Source organism: Amphiura filiformis, chromosome 18 (assembly GCF_039555335.1).
Source record: "Amphiura filiformis chromosome 18, Afil_fr2py, whole genome shotgun sequence".
Lineage (NCBI taxonomy): Eukaryota > Metazoa > Echinodermata > Ophiuroidea > Amphilepidida > Amphiuridae > Amphiura > Amphiura filiformis.
In genome coordinates, this window is record NC_092645.1 from 49,524,017 (window position 1) to 49,549,753 (window position 25,737).

Genomic DNA, 25,737 nt, shown 5'->3' on the forward strand with positions numbered 1-25,737 from the left:
CACTCGTGATATGCACGCATAGCCATGCATGCATGATGGCAGTCTGTACTGAGCAGTTAATAAGCTTACGTATCAGTTTTTTATTAATCAATCAAGTATTTGAAAGTAACTTCACTAAATTTCTCAGTATTTTTTCATACACAGTGGTCAGAATGAAATGAGGCAAGTAACACCGTGTAAAATTGTATGTATTTATAATTAATTTAGAGAAAACTCACCTCACAATTGAAAAATATTTGCCCAACTAATTTGGCAAATATTTTGCTTAATAATTAAGCAAAAAATAAACCAACATATGAACCAATAATGTGTAAAATGCCCAACAGTTTAATCAAATTTTGTCCAACAATTGGTACAATCAACTATTTGCCCAACAGTTTTATTAAATATTGCCCAACAATTAGTGAAAATATTTACCCAACTATGTTGGTCAAATATTTTGCTTAACAATTATGCAAAAATAAACCAACATATGAACCAATACCGTGTAAAAATGCCCAACAGTTTGTTCAAATTTTGAACAATAATTGGTCAAACAAATTGCCCAACTGTGTTGGGTAAATACTTTGCCCAATATTTGAGCAAGTTTTTGTAAACCAACTGTTGGTCATAATTTTGGTACAACTCTTGTTGGTCAAATTTTGACCAACTGTTTCATGTGTTGTATATAGACCAAACTGTTGGTCATTTTTTTGACCAACATTATTTGCAGTGCATGGGAATTTCAAGGTTACTCAATTTACTTTACTTCCGGAGGTCACATCGGATCCAATAGGGTGTCTTATAATGTACAGGATTAGAAAGTACATCTATTAAGGTAATACACAATTTTAAAGTGTTGCGATTTGGTAGTTCACAACATCTTGCGAATGGTAATGAGCTTTGGCAAATATTGCATTGCTCATTTCCTTGCGAGCGTGTAGAAGAATTCAAATATCACAGAAATAATTTTTTAGGTCCTGTGGTTCTTGAGTTATGTTGTAAAGAGGGCTGAAACAACAACACTTTTGTAAAATGTACATAACTCATTAACAATAATAAATTAAGCAAGTTTTCAAAATATATAATTTGTAGGATGAACTTTTGCAAAACATCAAGGTGTTATTTGTCAATAATTTATTGATCTAGAGAATGAAAATCGATTTTTTTTGGTTGCTTCGACCAACAACACCTCGTCTACCCTTAAAGTAATATATTTACCCGAATATGGCTTAGTTTTAAAATTAGGATTTTTCCAAGTGTAAGAGTGTAAGGATACTTTTTGGCGCAGTATATATACGCCATAATTATTCCATTGCACGCCAAATTAATTCGAGCTTTTGGTAGGAAATGCGGTATAAAATTAGGAGGCTATTAGGGCTAACAAGATGCGTCACACGACCGTGTCAATCAAGTCATCATTCATTACCGTCCTCATTTAAATAAAATTATGTTTGCACCCCATTGAGAATTCCCCATAACAGTTACTGTTGCGGTTTAGATGACAACTGTGACAGTCCACCACGAAACTCTCGCAATGTCGGCCTCTGGTCAATTGTTTTCTTCTGTGTTTAGAAAATTTATATCATAAGCTTTACAATTATATCATTTGACTTCAAGCGATAGGACTATCCAGAAGCGGAGTTATGGTTTGTTAAACTTTGCTCCTTCACAAAAGGGAACATTATTTCAGTGCTATATTGCTGGTATTAAATAGCAAATGGTCATAATTGGCGGTCACTTCAAATCATCCTCAAGTCAACGAGGTTCAGGAATATCCTCTCAATGTTAATTGTTGGTTAACCCACCAAATGAACAGGATTTAGCCAAAGCAAACAAAGACTAGAGCTATTTACGAATTCTATACAAAAGTAGAAGCTTATTACCCTCTTCAATGGTAGGATTAATGATTGGTTTTAAAAGGTGTTTGACTGGCACTAGCAAAATGAGAAACATATAGCACCAGCTTGAAGTACATATGGATACAACCTTAATGCATATTTTGCACTGTAACTCAAAATACAATTTGCCGACTTACGAGCGGTTTGTGGTGGACGGTCATAATGGATCTAAGTCCCGCCTATTAAAACAGACGAACCCAGTGCATGTTGGACAAAATTGTGTCCAAGCGTTCTAACAGTGTATATGTCATTTTAGTATTTTCTTAACTGTGATTACGTATATTTGAAATAAACGATTTTTAAAATCGTTAAAAACCAGTCATTAAGGTATAAGGGCAAGGTATAAGGGCTGCTTTTGAATAAAATAAGATATCGTAGTGAGTCGAGTGAATGCTAGGAGCACAGGGTCTATTGCAATTGACTTTGACACTCAGCATTTTGACACTCTTTATGATGGCGGATGTTATATATATACACGGAGTTACCAATTTGGTGATGGGTATACTTACCATCATATGTAACGCAATGATCCTCGTCGCTTTTCATCAAGAAAGGAGTTTACGATCTAAACCAAGTAATCTTATGATTCTTGCGCTTTCCGTCAGCAATCTGATTTACGGCATTCATTCATTTCTGTTTTACGGTACTACGTTGTCTGGCTATTTCTATGGCGAAATCGGATGTATGATATCAGCATTTACGGAGTTTTCATATGTAACAAGTAACATACTTCTTGTTGCCATAAGTTTTGACAGAGTTCTTCTGGTGTTATTAAGTTACTCTAGATACACCAAATGGCAATCCCCATCTCGCATTAAGATTATGATTATGATTTGTTACGGCATTGGTTTATCAACACCTATAGTGGATATAAGCTTGTGGAACTACGCTAAAAGAGTGAACGCTGTCGCAGCAAGTATTGACTTTGACTTGTACTGTTTGTTTCCGTCACGCCGGATGAAAGTTTACGGCCTCATAGTTAGTATTGGCTATATCTGTTTGCCAGTCGTATTTGTTACCATTTTAAGTTCGGTATTTTTCGCTCTACTTCGCGGTAGAATTAAGAAGACTCGTCAAATAGGTTGCAACACTATAAGCAGCGGGATAAGTAGGACTCAACCTGGAGAAGGACTTGCAGTTGCAGTATCAGCGGCCGGTATCCAACATGAAGATGAAGCTCGCACAGATGTTAGGAAAAGATATTTGAAACCAGCAATCACTTTAGCAGCTTTGGTAACTGCTATGAGTTTGAGCTCGCTGCCATTTTGCGCATACACCATAATAGTTACTGCGCGTCCAGATTTGAATAGTGTTGAAATCGTCTATATTATGTTACTCATTGCTCAGATGAACCCTTTTCTGGATCCCATATTTTACGGGGCGACACAAAGATCAATCCAAGATTTTTACAAAAAAAAGTTTGCTAAATTGCGTCAATGTTTTAATCGTAATTGAAAACTACAAGGAAGATGAGGAAGAAGAAATAGAGAGTTTGCGGAATGAAGTTACTGGAACTTTAACGGCAACTTCAAAAATATTGATTGGATTTCTTGCTCAAATTCACTTCAACGCGAACGTCAGATTGGTTTCTGTACCAACAGCGTCTTGTTGCTTAAACTCGGGACATGTGTATCAATGTGCGTTCAAAAGAAGGGCATGTGTAAGAGCTTGTTACCAACTACATCCAAATGTCTCTCTTTTGTTTAGTCAAATGGTTATTAGTCCCACTTCAAGACAAAAGACTCTACCTTAAGAGCTTCGTTTGAGTAAACATGAATGAACTCGCGATACCACTCAACATGGATTATGTCGGGACCCAGCGTTAATCTCCTTATCATATTATTTTGAAACTAGCTAGGCCCTATACGTTTCAATTAATATTCTTACGATAGTTATAGGCCTATATATATATATAATATTATTTAATAAAGGCTCACAGCTTTGTCAATTCCATATTCCAATTTACCTCGCAAAGCCTAATGAAATACATATTCTTTATTTATTTCCTCCTTCTGAATCTCTCCCCCTTCCCTCCTGTTTCCCCTTCCCTACATTCTCCTTATTTTCCCTCCTTCTCCCCTCTATCTGTACTCGCTCTCTCAAACTTGACCCTCCTATAATGACCCGCTCGCACTCCTGTTTCTCTCTGCCCAGTGACTTTGTCAGGGTTTTTCTGTTAGGAGGGCGTGGGCCGATTCTCAAAAATGCGCTTACAATGGCAGAAAAAGGCCTAAAAGCGTAAAATATCACGCCGGCCAGCATCCAAAAGGGGAGGGTCAAGAAGGAAGACAAGATGGCCCACGGGGGAGCCCCCCCCCCTTGGCTACCAGCAAAGCACCTCCCTGTCCACTTCCAATGCCCTCCCTCTCCTCCTCCCTACCCCCTCTCTCTCTCTCTCTTACCAGGCACAACCTATGACATGTTATATATAAAAATGTTATGCACCTGCTTTACTCTTCCAGAAGTATCGTACACTGCTAGCTCAAGTAAAACCAGACCATTTTACGGGAACTTAATCCCCTTGGCGTTGAAGTCAAGCCAAAAACTTGGTTCCGCAAGCTGATTTGGTGTACGTCATGAGCACACACAAAATTATATATCAAGTGTGACGTTTGGAACAAAATTTATTTTGATTTAATTCAATCAGTAATTTTCAGCAACATGTAGCATGTTTTTTACCCAAACCAAATTAGATTTCCAATAATGGGTCTATTAACTAGATAATACATAAGTGGTAATTATGTAGTCTATGAGGAAATAGGCAAACTATTGTTCTAAAGTATGACGTATTTCATCATAATTTACGGCACACTATAGATTCTCGCGTTAACTTTAACTTCAAGCGGCTTTAATGGCAGAGTGGTTTTGAATACATAATCCTCTATAATCCTCTAGACGTTAAAGTTAAAGTTAAAGTAACTTCATTCCGCAAGGTCTCTAATGTATATTATTAAGCTTTCCTTGAATGGATGGGCTATTGCTGCCAAATGAAAAAGGTCAAACATAGTATAAAATCCCTACTTGCCTGTATATAGGATACCTACTCCTTCCTGAATGTTAACACTATTATACCCTAACATCAAAGCAGTACAATCATACAATATGTGACCGTACAGCACGAATGAGCCGTAAATGTCCTCAATTGTATTCTGAGTTACAGTGTAAAATGGGCATGAAGGTCATATTCATAGGTACCTCAATTTGGTGCTACGTGTACCTTATTTAATGAGATACACGTAGCACCAAATTGAAATACCTATGAATATGACCTTCATGCCCATTTTACACTGTAACTCAGAATACAATTGAGGACATTTACGGCTCATTCGTGGTGTACGGTCACATATCAATAGCTGTCCATGATAGACTTGCTGTATAAAACATTATGTGTTTCAACCTTTGATAGAGATTGTGAATCATCTGCATATCGATTTGAATATATTTTAAAAAGGTCATGTTTTATAGTCCGTGCTCTCAATATAATTTGTCGGGCTATTTTATCAAATGCAATCAGATTAAACGACAAATTGTTATTATACATTTTTCCTACTTGGAAATTAAGAAGTCGTCTTAGGGTATTTAAATAAAGGCACTTAATTTGATGCCCACGTGACTAGATTGGCGCCGACATAATACAGCCTTCAGACAGGATGTCTGGAAAAGTGACTTTGGCACAGCGGGTGGTCTTCCTGTGTATTTCAATTGGAAACACGGGATGCATGTTCAAATTTTCTGGCAAATTTGTCAATTTTTTGCAACTTTGTAGTATTATTGTAAGAGTTTGTGTCGATAACTTTTTTCCGTCGGTAAAAACTTCCAAAATTTAGTTCTTGAAAACATACTAAAAAAGTAGAATGCCCCGATGTGTAATTAAGTTACATTTTCAGCAATTTTGATGATATTTGGCATTGTAGCACATCTACTGATCACTTGGTGGTCTTGGTATGGCGGCGCCCATGGGTCACGTGGGCATTAAAGTTAGTGCCTTTTATTAAATGGCCTATGGTGACTGTTAAAAAACAAAAACCCAATTTCTATACCATTTCACACCCTCATGTGGCAGTGACGTTAACACGGTGATGAAGCAGCTGTTTCGCTCGCGCATCTATATCTATGCGGCGTCTTCAAACGCGTGCATGGTACACCAGCGCTTTGAGCGAACGCTAGTGATTTGGGGCTGCGGCCAATGAAATGCGCACTGACGTCACTGCCACATCAGGGTATAATTAAAATGGTATAATTAAAATTCATGCATTCAATTCATTCATTTTACATTATATCACTCATACATAAATTCTAGACAGTTTATTGGTTGATTACCATTTATCATTTTTACCATCAGCCTCTCCGTGTGATAGTTTTTACCATCATAGTGCTGCGCCGTAGTGCGCCTGCGCCAAGCCGTGCACCGACTCTAAGACTCGCCGATTTAGTTATGGGGTGGACACCAAAATGTTAAGTATGTCACGGCAAAACATGGTGTTATGTTGATGAAAAATGTATTCCTTATCTTAAATAGTATTTTTGAGCAACAGAATTTATGTATGAGTGATATAAAACAAATATTAATTCGTGTAATGGTCAAAATATAATCACTCGGCTCGTGGAATGGAACAATCCATCTTTCACCTCGTGATTATATTTCGACCATCACACTCATAGACAGTTAATATTTGTATAACATTTCCCCAAAGACTTTGCCCTAGATACGGCACGATTTAAGGAAAACAAAATACACGTTTTAATGCCATGACAAATAAAGGTATTTTAAAATAGCAGTAATCTTGTAGGTAACACAGATGGGTTGGCGCCAAGATAGTTGTTTACCCCTCGGTTGAAGCTCTGCATATCCTGGATGGAAACGAATGTTTGAAAATCACAATGTTGTCATAATCGGCCAGACAGTGATTGATTCATTAGATTTAAGATAAGGATAATTCACTGAGCAAAGTGCATTAGTCAAGAATAATCGTACGAGACCGTAGAGTTATTGTATTTACTGGTAAGCAAATGTTTAGCTAGAGAACAGTTAGGCTCAAGAGCTAAATGCAATAATGCCACATTTTTCAAATGTCTTACAATTGTGTTTTGCGTCATAATACTTAAATGGGCAATGGATTATATCAATACCATTGGTATACAGTAGTTAACTTATGTAGTTATTAATTTTCCAGACAAGCCACTGAACTGCCAGTGTTTCAATTTATTTAAGATATTTTCTTCCTAAATGTCCCAACTAAAGTATCAATGCAGCAATTAATTACCTATTGTTTTATTATATCTGATGCACTCGTAAAGTTTATGCCGGATAATTACTTCGCAAAAATGCATTAGTCAAGATAATTGCACTTGACCGAGGAGTTATTGCATTTAGCTCTCGAGCCTAACGGGTCTCGAGCTAACTGCAATAACTCCACGGTCTCGTCGATTATCTTGACTTAAGCACTTTGCACAGTGTAAAAATCCTTATCCTGATGTTAGAGAATCTTCTGCATATCAGTTTAAATTTGTAAACAAGATTCATAATATTATTGTAGTCTATGCCTTCAGTTTCATTTTTCGGGCAGGATAAAATGCTATAATCTTAGGACAATCAAATGAGCAATCATTTTCTTTGATTCGAATTTTCAAACAATAAAACCAAATAACAAAAACCAAAATGACTGCTAATAAAAATTGATTGTAACATCGGTAACTAGACAGTTATTTTTGTGTTCTAAATTCCATTTCTAATCAAAGGGTCATATGCCGGGGGGCGCTTCAATATGAAATGGATATAGGTGTAAGGCTGTCACTTTCGCAATAAGGGGCATTCGATGAGAGCAAAATGTAAAAAATGTGGGGTCATTGGGTGAGAGCATGATTTTTGGCATTCGGTGAGAGCAAAATGTAAAAAATATGGGGTCATTGGGTGAGAACATGATCTTTTTGTAAATGGAACTTTGGGTGAGAGCCGAAACAGCGCCACAGAAACCTCGAATATCGAATTTCTAGTTCTAAATAGCTTCAAATTTCTTTGTTTTTCTTATTTCAAAATAAGTAACCAAATCAGTGATAAATGAAAGTTGCTGCTCAAATTGAAAAATAAGGGTCTTTGGGTGAAGAACATGAGTTCGTAAAAAAATGGGATCCTTGGGTGAAAACGACGCTGAAAAGGGGGTCATAACAGCCCTACATACGCGTCACCTCCAAAGTGGGAGAGTCCCCCCCGGATAGTAGGCCTACATTACAGCGTACTGGGCTCTTTCCATTACCCTTGTACTATGTTACACCATTTCTCTCTTATTTATAATATTGCACTTTCAAATTACTAGATTTATATGAAATAGGCCTGCCACCTCCAACGTTTACTGCCGATATATGTTGTTCCGCTCCAAACTATTACACATCTTCGAACCACACATGCCTAAATTTTCTTTAATGTCTGACGCGTCCGAAAAGCTAATAAAACCAACAATAATTATTAAAAGTTTTAAAAAACAAGACCGTTGTTATATCGCAACTGATCATGAAATAAGCCGCAGAACACCCAATTGTACTTAGGCATCGGCGGCGTGTATTGTGATAAACAGCTCCTTTCAAAATTAAAAAGAGCGAAAATGTTTGAAAATATGTCTAAACATCTCTACTAATTTATGAAATCAGGCTAGGAAATAAAACATGTTCTAATGGCCAACCGACGTAGATATTCTATTCTTTTTAGCTGTATGCAATTCGGTTGATTCACAATACGATGCGCCTCCAGCGTTCGCAGGGGGAGAGGTCAAAATACGCAGTGCATAATGTGAAAATGTCGACATCCAAAGTCCGCGTAATACGAATACAACACAGGAACATAATAACATTGTGTGTTTAAATGTCAACATAATGATGTTACACGCGAATGCCCAGTAAAACAATAATTGACATAAAGTAGATCCATTTTCTATCTGTTGATCACACGGAATCCTTCCTGGGGCTGTTTTCAACATTATTATTATCACACTCGCGTGAAAATGCAATGGTGGCTAGAATGGCGATGTCGACCCTGAAGGTCAAAAATTGGGACTGGCAAGAGCAACCGCTGGTGGCGCATCGTACTTTGAATCGATAGAATAAAAACAGCCGTTTTTGGCCGAAGTGGATTAATGTTGACTGAAAAAAATATGGTGGCAAACATTTTTCAGGGTTTTTTTTCCAAGCTTTTCAAGCTTTCTGTGATTTTGTGCGAAATTTAACCCTCTTCCAGATTTAAAAAACAACCGAAATTATAACAAATTATAACAATCCCGACCGGCCAAACCTATTTGGCAACGAACTTCGCAATTATATACAACGAGGGTTTTTATTCGTCGTCTAAGCGAAACACCAAAATGATGTATATGCGCTATGCGCATCGGCGTGCATGTATGGTGACCATCCCTTTTCACAACAACCGTTCTACTTTTCGAAGTAGTCAGAGCTGCTCCAGAAGAAGGCTGAACAACTTGGCACTTGTTTGGCAGCATCCCGGGGGCAGCATATCTGTTGAACATAAGCCAATCTGTTGAAGCTGAATAGATCACTGTCAAGGGTAAATCATGTTCAGAAAAAGACATAGGCTACATACGACATTGAAATATTCTACTATTAATGCCAAGACTTTCATTTCGATATCAGTCTGTTGTTTTTGTGTTGTCATATCTGTATGCAGATCACCCATTATGACGTCATTAATGATGTCATCGTTGAAGTCATCTATCAATATCTTCGTCTGTTGGAACAGGTGCGTACTTTACCATGGCTGACGGTTGCTCGCTGGACTGTAATTGAAAACAAATATATAATATAACTAGTCATATGGTAATCAAAACTAGACAATATCATTTCAAAGGCCATGGATTATTGCACTTTATTAAGTTGATATAATTTACCGGACAATAGGCAGTATACTCCATAACAAATTTCAGCATAACCATTTAGAGACGTAGCTTTTTTAAAAGTAGGCACAGTTGTCTAATCAATCTACCTTTAAATTAACCATCGAAGCCAGGACCCGCTTCCCAAGTATCGTATGGGTAGGTCGGAACAACTTGTACAGTCACGACCCGGAGTCTACGGTAACATGTACCGATTCAGTAGCCTTATAATCCACTACCGAAAAAGGGACGCAGGAGAACCACTGGTGGATCCGATCATCAAACATTAATGAAGAAAACAGGCGAACGAACGAAAGTTCTTCATCAAGGTCGAACACGTTGAACACAGCAACTTCAGGTTTAGGTCTTTAGTAGACACTTTATTCTGGAGGAATGCCATGAACACTCACCTTTTGGATTACTAAGAAGAAGATAGCGTACATGACACATCCGACAGCAAAGATTGAAAACGTGATGAATGTCCCATATGATTCGACCAACAAACCGGCAAGAAGCAAACCAATACCTGGAATAAGAGAAACATAATAACACTAAATGTTAGCGGGTCGGACTGTGCACAGCGTCTTATTATTTACTTAAAGCCATATTATAACATTTTCAAAATAGATTAGCATTTCTTTGCCATAAAATGTTAGCTTTTACTGTCAGATATATCCCCTTTTATTCTTGAGCCGAACAACTACGGCAAAGCAAAGAAAATTGGAATTTACTACCAGCGCACATGTCGCCAATACGTACCACTCCTTCGGTCATGTTGTGGTACGATCCTTTGTTGTGTATATCACCGTCCCGCACGCCGTGTACGTACTGTGTGTTATGAACATCGTGTATGCGTTCGACTAATAATTCCATCGTAATAATAAAGCGCCGAATACGGCGTTTTATTCAAAATCTCGGATTTTGACAAAACTACAGCACCTAGAGTCTTGATTTTTGCAGGGTATATTGGTTTAATAAAGTACAATTTAATCGTGTAAAAAAGAATTTTTAAAAATTCAGTGAGGGCGTCTTCCTCAGCAAATGTTATAATATGGCTTTAAATGAGCTTGCATGTGTTAAGGGATATTAAACCATAAAGATATCATGTAATATAATTTTATCTCAACCTGTAGGCCTACATAGATATTCTATTGTGAACTTTCCTGATACTGGTTTGGTTCTACACGTATCCATATGATTTGATGTTCTAATGTACATTTTCCAAATACTGGTTCTCCACGTGTCCATAGTTTGATATTGTAATGTGCATTTTCCTGATACTGATTCTCTTGGTATCTATAATTTGATGTTCTAATGTACACTTTCCTGATACTGGTTCTCCACGTATCCGTAGTTTGATATTCTAATGTGCACTTTCCTGATACTGGTTCTCCACGTATCCATAGTTTGATATTCTAATGTTCACTTTCCTGATACTGGTTCTCCACGTATCCATAGTTTGATATTCTAATGTGCACTTTCCTGATACTGGTTCTCCACGTATCCATAGTTTGATATTCTAATGTACACGTTCCTGATACTGGTTCTCCACGTATCCATAGTTTGATATTCTAATGTGCACTTTCCTGATACTGGTTCTCCACGTATCCATAGTTTGATATTCTAATGTGCACTTTACTGATACTGGTTCTCCACGTATCCATAGTTTGATATTCTAATTTGCACTTTACTGATACTGGTTCTCCACGTATCCATAATTTGATATTCTAATGTACACTTTCCTGATACTGGTTCTCCACGTATCCATAGTTTGATATTCTAATGTGCACTTTACTGATACTGGTTCTCCACGTATCCATAATTTGATATTCTAATGTACACTTTCCTGATACTGGTTCTTCACGTATCCATAGTTTGATATTCTAATGTGCACTTTCCTGATACTGGTTCTCCACGTATCCATAATTTGATATTCTAATGTGCACTTTCCTGATACTGGTTCTCCACGTATCCGTAGTTTGATATTCTAATGTGCACTTTCCTGATACTGGTTCTCCACGTATCCATAGTTTGATATTCTAATGTGCACTTTCCTGATACTGGTTCTCCACGTATCCATAGTTTGATATTCTAATGTGCACTTTCCTGATACTGGTTCTCCACGTATCCGTAGTTTGATATTCTAATGTTCACTTTCCTGATACTGGTTCTCCACGTATCCATAATTTGATATTCTAATGTGCACTTTCCTGATACTGGTTCTCCACGTATCCATAGTTTGATATTCTAATGTACACGTTCCTGATACTGGTTCTCCACGTATCCATAGTTTGATATTCTAATGTGCACTTTACTGATACTGGTTCTCCACGTATCCATAGTTTGATATTCTAATGTGCACTTTACTGATACTGGTTCTCCACGTATCCATAGTTTGATATTCTAATGTGCACTTTACTGATACTGGTTCTCCACGTATCCATAGTTTGATATTCTAATGTGCACTTTACTGATACTGATTCTCCACGTATCCATAATTTGATATTCTAATGTACACTTTCCTGATACTGGTTCTTCACGTATCCATAGTTTGATATTCTAATGTGCACTTTCCTGATACTGGTTCTCCACGTATCCTTAGTTTGATATTCTAATGTGCACTTTCCTGATACTGGTTCTCCACGTATCCATAGTTTGATATTCTAATGTGCACTTTCCTGATACTGGTTCTTCATGTATCCATAGTTTGATATTCTAATGTGCATTTTCCTGATATTGGTTCTCCACGTATCCATAATTTGATACTCCAATGTGCACTTTCCTGATACTGGTTCTCCGCGTATTCATAATTTGATACTCTAATGTGCACTTTCCTGATACTGATTTTTCACGTATCTATAGTTTGATATTCTAATTTGCACTTTCCTGATTCTGTTTTTCCACGTCTCCGTACTTTCCTGATACTGGTTCTCCACGTATCCATAGTTTGGTACTCCAATGTGCACTTTCCTAATACTGGTTCTCCACGTATCCATAGTTTGGTACTCTAATGTGCACGTTCCTGATACTGGTTTTCTACGTTTCCATTGCTTGATATTCTAAAAGTACACTTTACTGACACTGGTTCTCCACGTATCCATAATTTAATATTGTAAAAGATATTTGTTTAAGTGACGCTTAGCTTCTTGATATATTCCAAGAAAAGTGAAGATATTTATTTCATCAAGAAACAAAAGACCCCTCAAGCGGAATGGTCATTATTTAAATGTCTAAGGGCGTCTAGAATAGCATTTGTGTATGCAAGTTTAATCCTTTTAAAAAACTAAATTGTTAGCGTGACCATAAAGCAAAGTTGACTTACAAAAGAAAAGGCATAGGCCCCAATATTGATCCTTGGGGCATCCCAGTTGACTTACCCTTTCCCAGTCCATGATAAATACCCGTGATGAATCCTTGCAGAGTAGCCATATTTTGAGACGGGATGGCTTCACTCATGTACGCAGTGAATATATTCCATGTCAATGCAATTGAAACTCCTACAACATGAATGAAAATCGTAGAAATCATTTGAAGTTAGTTGTAAATTTCCTTCGAAAATTATTTTTACATTTATTACTTTCCATTATTATTTCCATCTACGGAACTGATTGCGCAGAATATTGAGATTCTTATAAAATGTTAAGAAAGCTTTATATTGTGATCATATCCTTTGAACGCAGTGTCGGTATCAATATGTAGACAAGAGTCTATGACACAAGTTAAGTCAAACAATCGTAATGAAATGGGCTACATTCATGGTTTTAATGCAAGTCTAATCCCGGAGAGAATGGTGGTAATATAAAATGATAATGTAGTAAGGCAATTGAGCCAATTTTGTCCAATCGTTCGATCGGCACCCAATACTTAATCGATCGTTATTATTTATGAATATCTTTTAATTAACTTTTGTTAATTCTCTGCATCATGTTTTGTCAAAAATTGTTTTACCGTTAATTCTGATTAATTAGTTGAGAGGTTATTAATAACAAGCATCGATGGTCGATCCAGAGATCGAACAAATTTGGCTCTGGTGCGAAAGTATTGTTTTGACTAACCATGAACTATTTCAGTTGGTATACAGCACCACGGATCACTAAGTATAGAACACCACAAGAATCGTAAAAAGTATTCTTTTTTTTTACAATTTGTTTCCCGGACGAGCCCCCAATTGTTACGAGTCGTTAATGACTCAAGGCCCTGTTGCCTTAATATTGTTTTGACTAACCATGAACTATTTCAGCAGGTATACACCACCACGGATCACTCAGTATAGAATACCACAAGAATCGTATGAAGTAGGCGGCTAGTCCGAAGAAGAGTAGTGGCACGTTGCCAAAACGTTTGATCAGATACGATGTGTATGATGCGACGAGTAATTCTGATCCTCCTCGTATAGCTAGCATCATGCCAAGAATGTATTGAGTGGCACCTGGATGTTGATGAGGTTTACATTATTAAAGCATTTCAAGTGCAAGTAGAATGTATTTTATCTAGATACAGACAGGAAAATAATTCAGTTGTTTTCACCATGTACATCATAGACGAAGCCATATAAACATATCAAAAAAAGTAACTAACCCCCCTTAAACAATGGCCGTTATTCAAATAGGGGGGTGTGATAATTCCAACTTTTTATGAATTGCTGCTGAAAATATGGTATCAACTATACTAAACAAGAATATGATCATTAAAAATAAATTTAAGTAGATTAACCCCCTGTACATGCCCCTGAAGATTTGGTAACAAGGTTGCCGAATTCGGCAGCCTTGCACATGCTTAATGTAGTAGATTATCATAGAAACTGAAAGAAATTGTGATTCTTGAGCCTGTTTAATAATTATTTTGTATTGTAAATGCTGAGTTTGATACAATATGTTGACAATTACATAAACAGCTTATCAGCTGGAGGATAAATATCACTTTTTATTTGTCTAGAAGAGAGTGCAGTGCTTCATTTAGGTCTGTTAATCCAGCCGCAGTCTGCCTTAGACATCACATTCCTCAAAATTTCAGGTTTTCGGCATTTTATTTCACACACAGTTTTTTATGCTCTTTTAATTGCAAACATCACTTGATTTAAGAAGTGAAAGACTTGTGTCCCTTGCATATCTTCAAGATACAGCTGCAAGGTTTTGGATCGGTGGCTTGTCAAGCTTCTCTGGATCCATGGAAGATAGGCCTATGGCATGCTCAGCTGTAAGATCACATTCCCCAAAGGTAACTGTCTCCCTTCTACTTCTGAAACCCGGAACAACACATTATCGATCATCTTTATCTTTGAGTAGGCCTCACACAAATGTCATTATCATAGGCTACATGTACTTGATTTGCTGGAATCTGTCCATTGACACAAATTTAAAGGAGACTGCTAGAATATTGATGTTAAGAAGGTTCTTGGGATAATTGCGCAATTAGTCATCATAAAGTTGATAAAAGGCTGGTATCAGTTTTGAAGTTTAGTTGGCTCTATAATTATGATGTAAACTAATCAGAGCTCCTGTATAGTTAGACTATATGGTTTTCAGGGAGTCCAGATCCAAGAAGCATTGACAATGCATGCCAGTATGTGTTCATATAGGGCCTACTTTTGAAGATCTTCTAAATAGCTAGAGTTATATCCTATATGTTAAGTCATTAAAGCGTTTGTCCTTCAGGCTCACTGGGAAATGTGGATGTCAATTCATTGGACTTGTCCCATGATTTGTTAACTTTGTATGCAGCCAAGTGCCTGTTGAGTCAAACTGCTCGACCATGAGGCAGTAGTTGAGTATTATTATTCTTGGGTATTATCTTGTCTACCTATTCTGTTTTCACAAATGAGTTAGACCGGGTCTTAAGTTAGACCTGGTCAAAGTTGAATTTAGTCCCAGGACAAGGTACATTTTCCTTTACATTTTCTTAAGCTATTTATTTTGTATTTATTTTTGCATGTAAATCTTTAGAATTTGCTAGCTACTCTATGAAGTAAATAAGAGTAAAAGACCATTCCTGATGGAACTCAATTCCACTTTTGTCCATACGGACCTTAATTAGGGCCTACACCTTACAGAAAAGATGGTCAGACATAAACCCAGAATCCAGCCTTTCATCAATAAAACTTTCTACACCCTATGAGCTGTCTATCTTTCTATTTTAAAGTGTTTTAGTTTCTTCTCCACTTGCTGCTTCTAAGATCATGAAGATAGGCCTACTGACTTTTTACACCACACTAACCTATAAATGTCCAAAATTGCTCAAATGTCATCATATGGAACTAATTTCACACTAGTTAATCAAGAAGGCCACATACACAACCCATAGTTTTAGCGAAAAGCACTTTAATCAAGTGTTTACAGCCAAGTTCAACTTCCATTAATGTCGTCTGCTACACAAGCCTGCCGAATTCGGAAACCTTGTTTCAAAATTTTCAAGGGGCATGTACAGGGGGTTAAAATCTTTTTTGAATAAAAATTCTTTCATATTCTTGATTTCCAATGTTGATACCATATTTTGAACTGCAATTCATATTAAAAAGTTGAAATTTGCAAAATAACACACCCCCCTAATTCAAAAAGGGACTATTGTATTGCAAATCTGAAAAATGCGTTGGAAGCCGAATTTTTTTCTGCACATTTTGACACCTCATTTGATACGATAGCCCAGAAAACAATAAAACACCGGCCAATTTAATGTAGTGAGGTCCAGATTTGAAAGTTGCACTTACATACAAATTTTAACAATACAAAAACACTCAGATATCATTACACAGATTTCGTTCCATTACACTGAATGCTAAATCAATAGAATTTACTGCAACTTTCAGATCTTGGGCAACATTGATTTAAATGTACGCTGTGACGTCAATATTTAGTCAATTGCTACAAATGAGGTGTCAAAATGTGCAGAAATAAATTCTGCTTCCAATGCATTTTACAGATTTGTAATACAATCACCCGTGTTTGAATTATGGTCATTATTTAAGGGGGGTCAGTTACTTTTTTTGAGATGTTTATATCATAATTAGAACCAGCAGCTGCAAACATTAGCTCATATTTAAGACCTCACTCGTTGAAATCGGTCTACAAATGAAGACACGGTGATCCAAAATCACAAGGAAGATGAGAATTCGAAAGATGTCGATTGCTCCATTAAATGCTCTATTGATTTGTACAAAAGCGTTCTCGAACAAGAGAACTAGCGTCATTATTTCCGTTGATTAGAACGGCAACTTTTGATTTCGTTCCTTCCTTCCTTGGGTTTTCGATCACCGTTTCTTTACTTCTCGCGATTTCAACATTTTTCACCCTTTGGCAAACCATATGTGTGTTAAATGCTGTAAAAAAACAAGTATGTTTTCGGGTTCTTTAATTCTGTTATTATACTGTATATAGTTTATTTACATGTTCATATTTTATTAACAATTTTGACCGTCAATGCAAAACCTATATGGAATAGTTTTGTTTAAAAGTCTTTGGAACCTCTAAAATAAACGACCCGTCAACATTTACAGCATAATTAACAGGGTGGCTTTAGCGTACGTTTGCCCGTCAAATAGCGTTAGAATATTACCTAGTCTTGTCAGGTGTCTGTATAGATATCCGTCAGTGCATCCGTTACAGATAGCTAAAAAGAATGCAGTCAATATTACGGAGCCGTAATGGAAGCTGAAAAACGCTGGCTGGATGTCGTTGAAACGGTACTCAAATGGTGTAGTGTAAACATACTGGTGAATGTAGAAAAGAAGTTTGTAATGTCAGAAATGTGAGGAAATCAAATTACGAATATTGACAATTATTGGGGAGTAGGCTATTCACCCATTGCACGGTTCCGTCATATGCGAGGAGAGCCCCGATCTGGCAGCATGCATGAATGGGAATTGAACCAGTCATATAACATTGCGTAAAGTTATGTAATACTTCCTTTCATGTCTATTGCCAGTTCAAGACTCTCCCCGCATATGGCGAAACCGTGCAATAAGCGAATAGTCACCGGGCACACGTCGACGAACTGGCACTAATAGGAAGCATCGGTAATATGCCAACGGGTCGCGGCATATTCGACTGTTCGGGCTGGTTTTAATTTCTAGACACTATAAAGAGTACTTCAAAATAGAGACAATTACTGATCAAGACGCATGGTGCGATTCTGAATGTAGGCCTACTATGTTGGACAATATTCCAGGCTTTGCCTAACATTTCCTGGGCCGCTATACGATGAGCCTGTCCGGCCCTGTTGATTCCATATTCCCTAAACAAATTACCATCATCCCAGGAAAAAGGTTCCAATCAAAACGGTTGGGTTCTTGGATTCTTTGTATTATATAATCAGAAATAGTGGAAGAATATAGTATTTATCATACCCTGAGTTTGAAACACGAGGCGATGATGAGTGCTAGGGCACATCCAAGTGTCCCTACAAATATAACCGTCGCGATCCGGTAATCGGTGATCGGGACAATGATACCGCACACCACTATGTTCTCTTGCGACATTTGCAGGAATTCGTCGAGACTAATGGCGCTGTGAAACAAAGGAAAATAAAAAATATCAAGAGTTATGATTGATTTTTGGTTTTTAGATTATCATTTTAGTTTCATTATTAACCGCAATGTTGTATTATATCAAATGAGATATTGAATGAATGCAAAATAAATAAGTGTTGATGAATGTGGACGAAGGAGCCTACCAATTCAATGACGTCATATTACAATAACGCAACATATTCCATTGGCATTCCATTTTGAGTGAATTCATTTATTAGACATGGTAAAATTTGAAATGACAAAGCTTACATTTAGCTATTTTATATAAGATAGTAGACAATTGGGCTATTTCAAACGGGTCTCCCGGGAAAGTGGATCAGAGGACCATATCAGTCATATGAAGTCTTCCGATGTGAGTAAAAATTCACTTGGTTTTGTCAAGTAAAAATGTCATTTCGTTTATTTAACCAACACACCTGATGAACTTATTCCACAAAGTGGGCTAATTCAGTTGAAATCCATACACCCCTATACACCCTATCGAATAAACTCAACCGGAGCGGAATATTGAAATGGCAGACATGTTGGTTCTAAGTTTTTAGTGACAGAGGGACAGGTCTCTAGTTGTATTCCACAAGCATTCATACCTATTGTATTATCATGCAAAATACCCAGTTGTACTTTATGGAGGGCAGAATTTCATTTAAATGAGGACGAGTGACGTAGTATTCGATAGGATCTATGGAAGACATGACCTTAATCAACCACAAAGGGAGTGTGAATTTCAAATGGGGTTACCTGAATGGGTGATCCCCAGTTTGAAATATATATCCCCAGTGTCAGATAAGGTCTAGGTATGTACGGATCTGAACTGGAATAGATTAGGCCAGGCTAGTTCATAAAGTAAGGCATTCAACTCACTATAATGCGTATCCTGCCGACCCAAATGACCTCTGCCAGCCATACCGTCCCCTCTTCTCTGGTCCCAATCGATGTAATGCTGCTGTATCTGTCAGAAACAAAGTCGCTGCTTGCATGACCTCCCCGAGCGTAATCAACAAAAACACATAATAAAATGTCCTCCTCAAACTATCCGAATCATACAGCCAACTTCGATTCGTTCCCGTTGCGGCGCGGTGCCTTTTGTAATTTTCCGGCGATCGAAATGCATAGAGCAGCTCGTCTTTCTTTACCTTCTGCGTATCTTCTGTTAATGTTCTTCCAGCAGGACACGCTGCGGAGAAATTCACGACGGGTTCGGGTACATGAAGCACGTGGAGTGGGTCGATTAGTAATGACTTAACGGTGTTATTAGATGTGATTTGTTTGCAAATTACTTTATGTTCGTCTGATAGGCCAATCGTATCACGTAAATGACGAAAAGCCTGATTGCACGGTGCTCTTTTGGGGCTTGGTAGAAAGGTCAGTGATATTGTCAACAACATCCAAGCAATTAAGGAAGCAATTAAAAGACCCTTACGACATTTGAACTTATCGGCAATGAAACCTAAAAGTGGTGTCACTACAGCCGATAGAAAACACGACGCACTCGCTATTGCTCCGGCTTGAAGAGGTCCAAATCCTCTTTGGGAAAGATGGACGGCAAGATATGGGGTGATGCAGGCAAGACCTCCGCGGAAGAAGATGTAAAGGAGTTTATAAGGCAGCATGCCTTCGTCAATGGCAAGCATATGAGCCATGCGGGCTGGACAGCAGAATTCTGCTGGTGATTTCGGCTTTTTGGTTTTGGTTTGCCCCTCCAGCTGGATGTCTTCTGAAAAATCCTGTCAACATGATGAAATGAAAATGCATCAAGATCATATCAATGACAATAGTATTGTAATGACATTATTATCACTTAAACCTATACTATTCCTATAACTGGCACTTTCTTGCCGTTGATGGGGTGGAGATCGATATGAAATAACGAAAGCGAGGTCAAAGAGGGCGTGATATCGATGCTCGCCACATCAACAGCAATAAAATACCAATAGGAATGATCAATATGCGTAGGACTTGAATAAACAAAATTGCTTATTCTAACCATTGCTGATCCTGAGCCAGGAGCTTAATGAATGTACATTTCATAGTGAGGAACCGACTCTCAAAATATACAGGATGTTTCGTATGTCATATGTGTAAGATGGGGGTAGAAATATGTTTAATGACCTTTTCCCTATATCCCCCTCGTATATACTGTTCTAGGGTGTATGACGAAGTACATTAATCTCGACATCGTGTGCAGTTGACATGGTTGATGGCAGGGGGTTTAGTTTGGGATTATTGAACTTCACGAAAGGTATGAGAGAATAATAGATTAAAGGTGTGTCTTTTTTACCCCAGCACTGCATTATGCCAATACACCTGGGTACGGGTGGGGAGGCAATAGAGGTTAATGGTCTTGTATAAGGGCACAGCGCGACAGAGCTCGAACCCGCTACCCTCCGATTATGAGAGAGTCCGTACCGCTATTTAGGCTACCGCGCACTTAACATGGATGGGTCTATAACGTTTACAGGTTTATAAAAGGCGTAGTCCGCGGGAGTTACTGCAGATTAGGTTTAGTTCACATTTCAATAATAATATAATACATTAATTTCTGTCATTATTAAATAGCTCTACATTTTGGCCGCTTGTTTCTTGATATACCACAAAGTCTTTCAATTGGCTCATTCTAAGCACAACCAGAAATTATATTTGAATCCTGAGTGGACCTTAACACTGCCCAGCGCCTTTAATTGAAGAATGTACCACACTAACTAATGTGAGTCACTTGGGGCAGTGTTGAGGTCAGTCCAGAACTCAAATACAGTGGCGTGCGCAAAGGGGGGGGGCAGGGGCACATGCCCCACTTTTGTTGGTCATTCGGGGGAAATCAGTCATTCGTCACTTTTGACGGTGTAAAAACGTCCTAATCAGACTCCATTCGGGGAAACTGAACAACCTGCCCCCCCCCCTACACACACACAGTCAATGTGCTGCGCACGCCACTGCTCAAATATAATTTCCGTTTGTGAATTTGTTGTGCTGAAAGTCACGATCAGTTTAAACTTTTAGAAAATGTTTTTCACCAGCACATATGAATGTACATTCGAATACGTGCTGGATTGGATAGAAACAAAATATGTGTATTTTGTTTCTTTCATAATATGTGTGTGTTTCTTGTATAATGCAATTCTGCTGTTTGGCCTCGATGTTGTGCAGGTAAATAAATTCATATCAAAATCACATCATATCATGAATAATGATCCCGAATTAATATTATCATTATTATTATTATTTAAATTTAACTTCCAAATAAGGTGTCTATAATTATAAAAATAATTTGCGCAAACATCTTAAACTGTCTCTCTGAATGTACAGAGGAAGCCCCGCCCATCTCAAAGTCAAAGTTCCCTGCCCTGCCAGAGCAGTGGTGAACCAAACCTGCTTGGTTATCAAATTAATCAGTGAAAGGTTATTTTTTGAATTTGACAGGTGCTAATTGAGGCAATAACATTAAAACATCAATTAGCACCTGTCAAATTCAAAGATAACTGATAATTTGATAACAGGCAGGTTTGGTTCACCCTAGAAGAGTAGTCTCGGTCCCAGCCGATTTGTGCTCCTTCGTGACGGAGGAACACAAACCGGCTGAGACCGAGACAACCAAGAAGAGCTGATCCGGCGGGGCTTCCTCTTTAAGCTTCTAAAGTATTACACTGTCAGAATCCCTAATATTAACACGGCCGGAATTAGACAGTGACAGAACACAAAACCACGTGTAATAATAATAAAGCCACTTACTTTGTCCAATCTTTGTATTTTCTCCACCGCTGATTGGTAGGCGTTCATTACGCGTGCTTGACGCGTTATCTTTGCCGCATCCTTCTCAGTGTCCTGGTTCATCATATTGCTGGACCACGCTTCCATATACTCCATCCTTACCACCCGCGTGCTTTTGATTTTATAATTCATTTTCTGTTTTTGAAAAAGACATAATAATCAAGTCAAAAGACTATTTTTGGTGTCACCCTGAGCATGCTGAGCGTGTTTATATCAGCGAGATTATCCGATTGCAGTAGGCCTACATGCTTCAAAATAGCCAGGCACCCAGGAGCCATTTACCCAATGGTCATAACATTTTGGCTCCTGGTCCACACCAAAATCACTGAACCAGACTCTACATTTTTTTTAAAATAGAGCCTGGTAGTTAAGGCAGGTTTTGTATTTAATATGTACAATTGCAATTTAATGACTCTTAGCTCTTTAAAAATGGCTCCTGGTTCGCTGATCATAAAAAAAATCAGGACCAGGAGCAGCTTTTTCAAAATGTGTGGCTCCTGCTGATTCTGAGGCTTGTTGCAGTATGATCTTTCGGTATAGACCTACAGGCACTATAAACACGCTCCCTGACTGTCACTTTAGCTCCAAAGCCTATAATTTGGCCCAATTTTAGTTCACATACCTCAACAAAAATGATGAAATTTCAGCCCCTATTTTGCCGCAAAATCAGTTCTTAGTTCCCAGCGTTCGGCGCTGATAGCTTCGAACTAGATTCTCCATGCAAGCGGAAATCGGACGAATCAAGTCCGAAAGGGTTCAAAAGCTGAAACGTAACGTAAAATCTAAACACGAACAAACATCCGAAGTAGGCTATATAGTATTAGTCCATCGGTATGTCGAATAATCATGACAATTGACAACTCTCTTGCGATGATCCTGTCCACAACCATTTCTGGTCTGTGTGCTGACATGACAGGGACATTATGTACTGCGTTTGGTTTATTTGACACAATCTAGCAATAATAAACATTTTTAATACACCGGTATATAAAATGGTTGCATAATTTAACAATTTAAACCGTGATTGCGTGGATTATACCGTACCGCAGAGATGTTATTTAAAATTAATGAGCAGAACGTCGTATAATAATTGAAATGAAATGTGTTTTTGTATCAACAAATCTAAAAATTGTGTAATTTCGACATAATATCAAACGATATTAGCTAAAACAACAATGAAATGCCAATTAAATTGCAGATATAAATCGATGAAAATTGCATTATAATGTTCGAAAAGCTTCGAAAGGCACAAAACTCCATTATGCTGTCAGAAATTAATATTTTGTTCTGGGACTGATTATTCGGACTATACTGTGATGCCAAGGACATGAAGCGGGGCATGAAGAGTTACAACAAAATAGGTATAAAATTGATGATGTACCGGTAAGTCCCATAGTCATCATCACTGATCAGGCATGAATTGTAGGCCCCCCGCCCGGGAGTCACTCCCATTGTGGCATGTACACCATCCGCGATAATAAAAACGCGTAAAAAGGGTAGTTTTTTCGTGGCCCAGTAGGCACGATACGCGCGTAACGCGTTTAGGGTGTCAAAACATGAAATATTGGAAAAAAGGGTAGCAAAATTGCAATTGCTAATACGCGGAAATGAAATTTAGGGTATGAAATTTGATGCAAGGAATAAAATCCCTGTTTAGGGTGTGAAAACACCTGTTTAGGGTATCGTTTTAGCCAAGGGTTAAATCCTTGTTTAGGGTGTTTTTCAAAAGTTGATTATCGCGGATGGTGTACAGGCCACAATTTCTATTTCTGCTCAAGGTCTTCACGTTGAAATGGAATTAACGAAAATCTAAGCAATTTAATTTGTCTGAAAAACGAGTATCACAACATAATCATGATGATCAGAATCGGCTTTAATATCATAAACTGATGAACTCAAAGAATAGGAAATTTTGGCAAAAAATGTTCCTTGCTCAGCCTTGGTCATGTATGGGGGGGGTCACTCCCATTGTGGCCTGTACACCATCCGCGATAATCAACTTTTGAAAAGTACCCTAAACAAGGATTTAACCCTTGGCTAAAACGATACCCTAAACACGGATTTTCTTCCTTGCATCAATTTCATACTCTAAATTTCATTTCCGCGAATTAGCAATTGCAATTTTGCTACCCTTTTTCCAATATTTCATGTTTTGACACCCTAAACACGTTACGCGCGTCCCTTCATCCCCCCCGACCCACACAAATACCCACAGTGGTAGGCTATCTCCTACACGTTGGACGGGTCCCTTACCTTACGTTTGACGCTATCAAGCTAACAGATAAAGTGTTCCAGTTTGGATACAAATGGAATATTGATGCAGCATCTTGCGAGATGTGCACGAAGACTGGTCATAACGCCACACACTTGTCGTTTCTGACTTTCATAACATAAACAATCATTATCGGCAACAGTTTTCTTCTTGATGATGATCATTTACAGACCATATGCACAGACAAGACTTTTTATCTGTCGGATTTTTATATGGATGCGTATTTAATACCATATTGAAGAGTGCATGTAGGCCCTATACATCATAATTGCAACAAATTCTGTACCATGATGACCTCCATTATTTAGTGTGTTCAGTCATCCGTGATCCCGGTCCGTGATGTGAAGGACACGATAGAAAATGCTTTATCGTTTGATGTTGTGAATCGATCCATAGGCCTTTCACATTATATCAGGAGGGTGAAAGTGCATATAGGAACAATGCCAAAAACTACGTCACGCCGGTCACGCTATTGTTCGACTTAAACTACATCATTCGCCATTTTGTAAATATTAACGCATGATCGTTGCTTTGAAGTTTCCACCGGATAGTCTGTGGATAGCGCAAGAGCATGCTTTGACCATGCGCAAAAAAATGAATATCATGAAGATGTTTAAGATTGATTCTTAGATGTTTCAAAAATTACCGTCATATTGCTTAGATTCATCAAAGAATGGTTTGAAGTACTAACCTTATTTAGTAATTTTAAAAGAATTTTACAAAATCAATGTTTTTACCTGTCGGTATTACAACTCGTGAAACACATTAGTGATGTGCCTGGGTGACCTAATCTACTAACCTTTAACGTTTCCTCTATGAACTCTAACCCTCCTGCAATATGGCGCCTATTGTCTAGAGTTAAACTACATCTTTCGGTGTGTTACGTAATACTACGATGCCTATCCCATTATATCGATCCCTGCCTTTCATCCAGCTCACCTTGATATCATCAATTCTAAAAGAAACACTTCATCACTTCAATGACTTCATTGGGCTATAATAGTTCCAGAAAATAAGTACACACCCCCTACAGAGGAGTAACTTTTCAATCATCATAGAAATGTCTCATGGATTTCCAAGTCTGCTTTCGGAAAACGACTTGAATTCCAGCTGGCAAATGTCACTTGAAAAGGCTTGGAAATCCAATTAAATGAAGGAAAAGTCACGGAAATGTCTAAAATGAGCTCTCAAATTGAGGATTTCTGGTTTTGAGCTTTTTTTCTGCCGGATTTTTTTGCCTTTGGACACTTTAAAAGTCTGGATTTCCAACAGTCACGACTGGACATTCGAACTCCTCTATAGGGAGTGTGCATCTATTAGCTGGAATATCCCATTATGAGGACCAAACGTAGGCCTATAACAAAAGTCAAAATTTCATTCGACTAAATTAAACCAAATTTGTCATAGTTTTTACCAATTTTC

General features: G+C 37.9%; 1 protein-coding gene across 1 annotated transcript; it reads right to left on the minus strand.

The window, feature by feature from the left end:
- Positions 1 to 6,867: 6,867 nt before the first annotated feature.
- Positions 6,868 to 24,560, minus strand: LOC140138763 (major facilitator superfamily domain-containing protein 6-like). The gene is made up of 9 exons (XM_072160528.1): positions 24,297 to 24,560; positions 22,005 to 22,178; positions 19,140 to 20,002; positions 18,096 to 18,255; positions 17,306 to 17,459; positions 13,983 to 14,186; positions 13,135 to 13,254; positions 10,168 to 10,283; positions 6,868 to 9,661 (listed from the first exon to the last, which is right to left on the minus strand). Exons 2-9 carry the CDS (start codon positions 22,173 to 22,175, stop codon positions 9,593 to 9,595), a joined length of 1,857 nt encoding a protein of 618 aa, XP_072016629.1. The 5' UTR covers positions 22,176 to 22,178; positions 24,297 to 24,560; the 3' UTR covers positions 6,868 to 9,592.
- Positions 24,561 to 25,737: the final 1,177 nt, after the last annotated feature.

Coding starts and splice junctions, on each gene's coding strand:
- LOC140138763 (XM_072160528.1), bottom strand. CDS start 22,175: ATGAATTATAAAATCAAAAGCACGCGGGTGGTAAGGATGGAGTATATG. Junction 18,256..19,139: donor TCGGCAGGATACGCATTATA/GTGAGTTGAATG, acceptor TTTGTTTCACAG/CGCCATTAGTCTCGACGAAT. Junction 17,460..18,095: donor CCTCGTGTTTCAAACTCAGG/GTATGATAAATA, acceptor TACATTCACCAG/TATGTTTACACTACACCATT.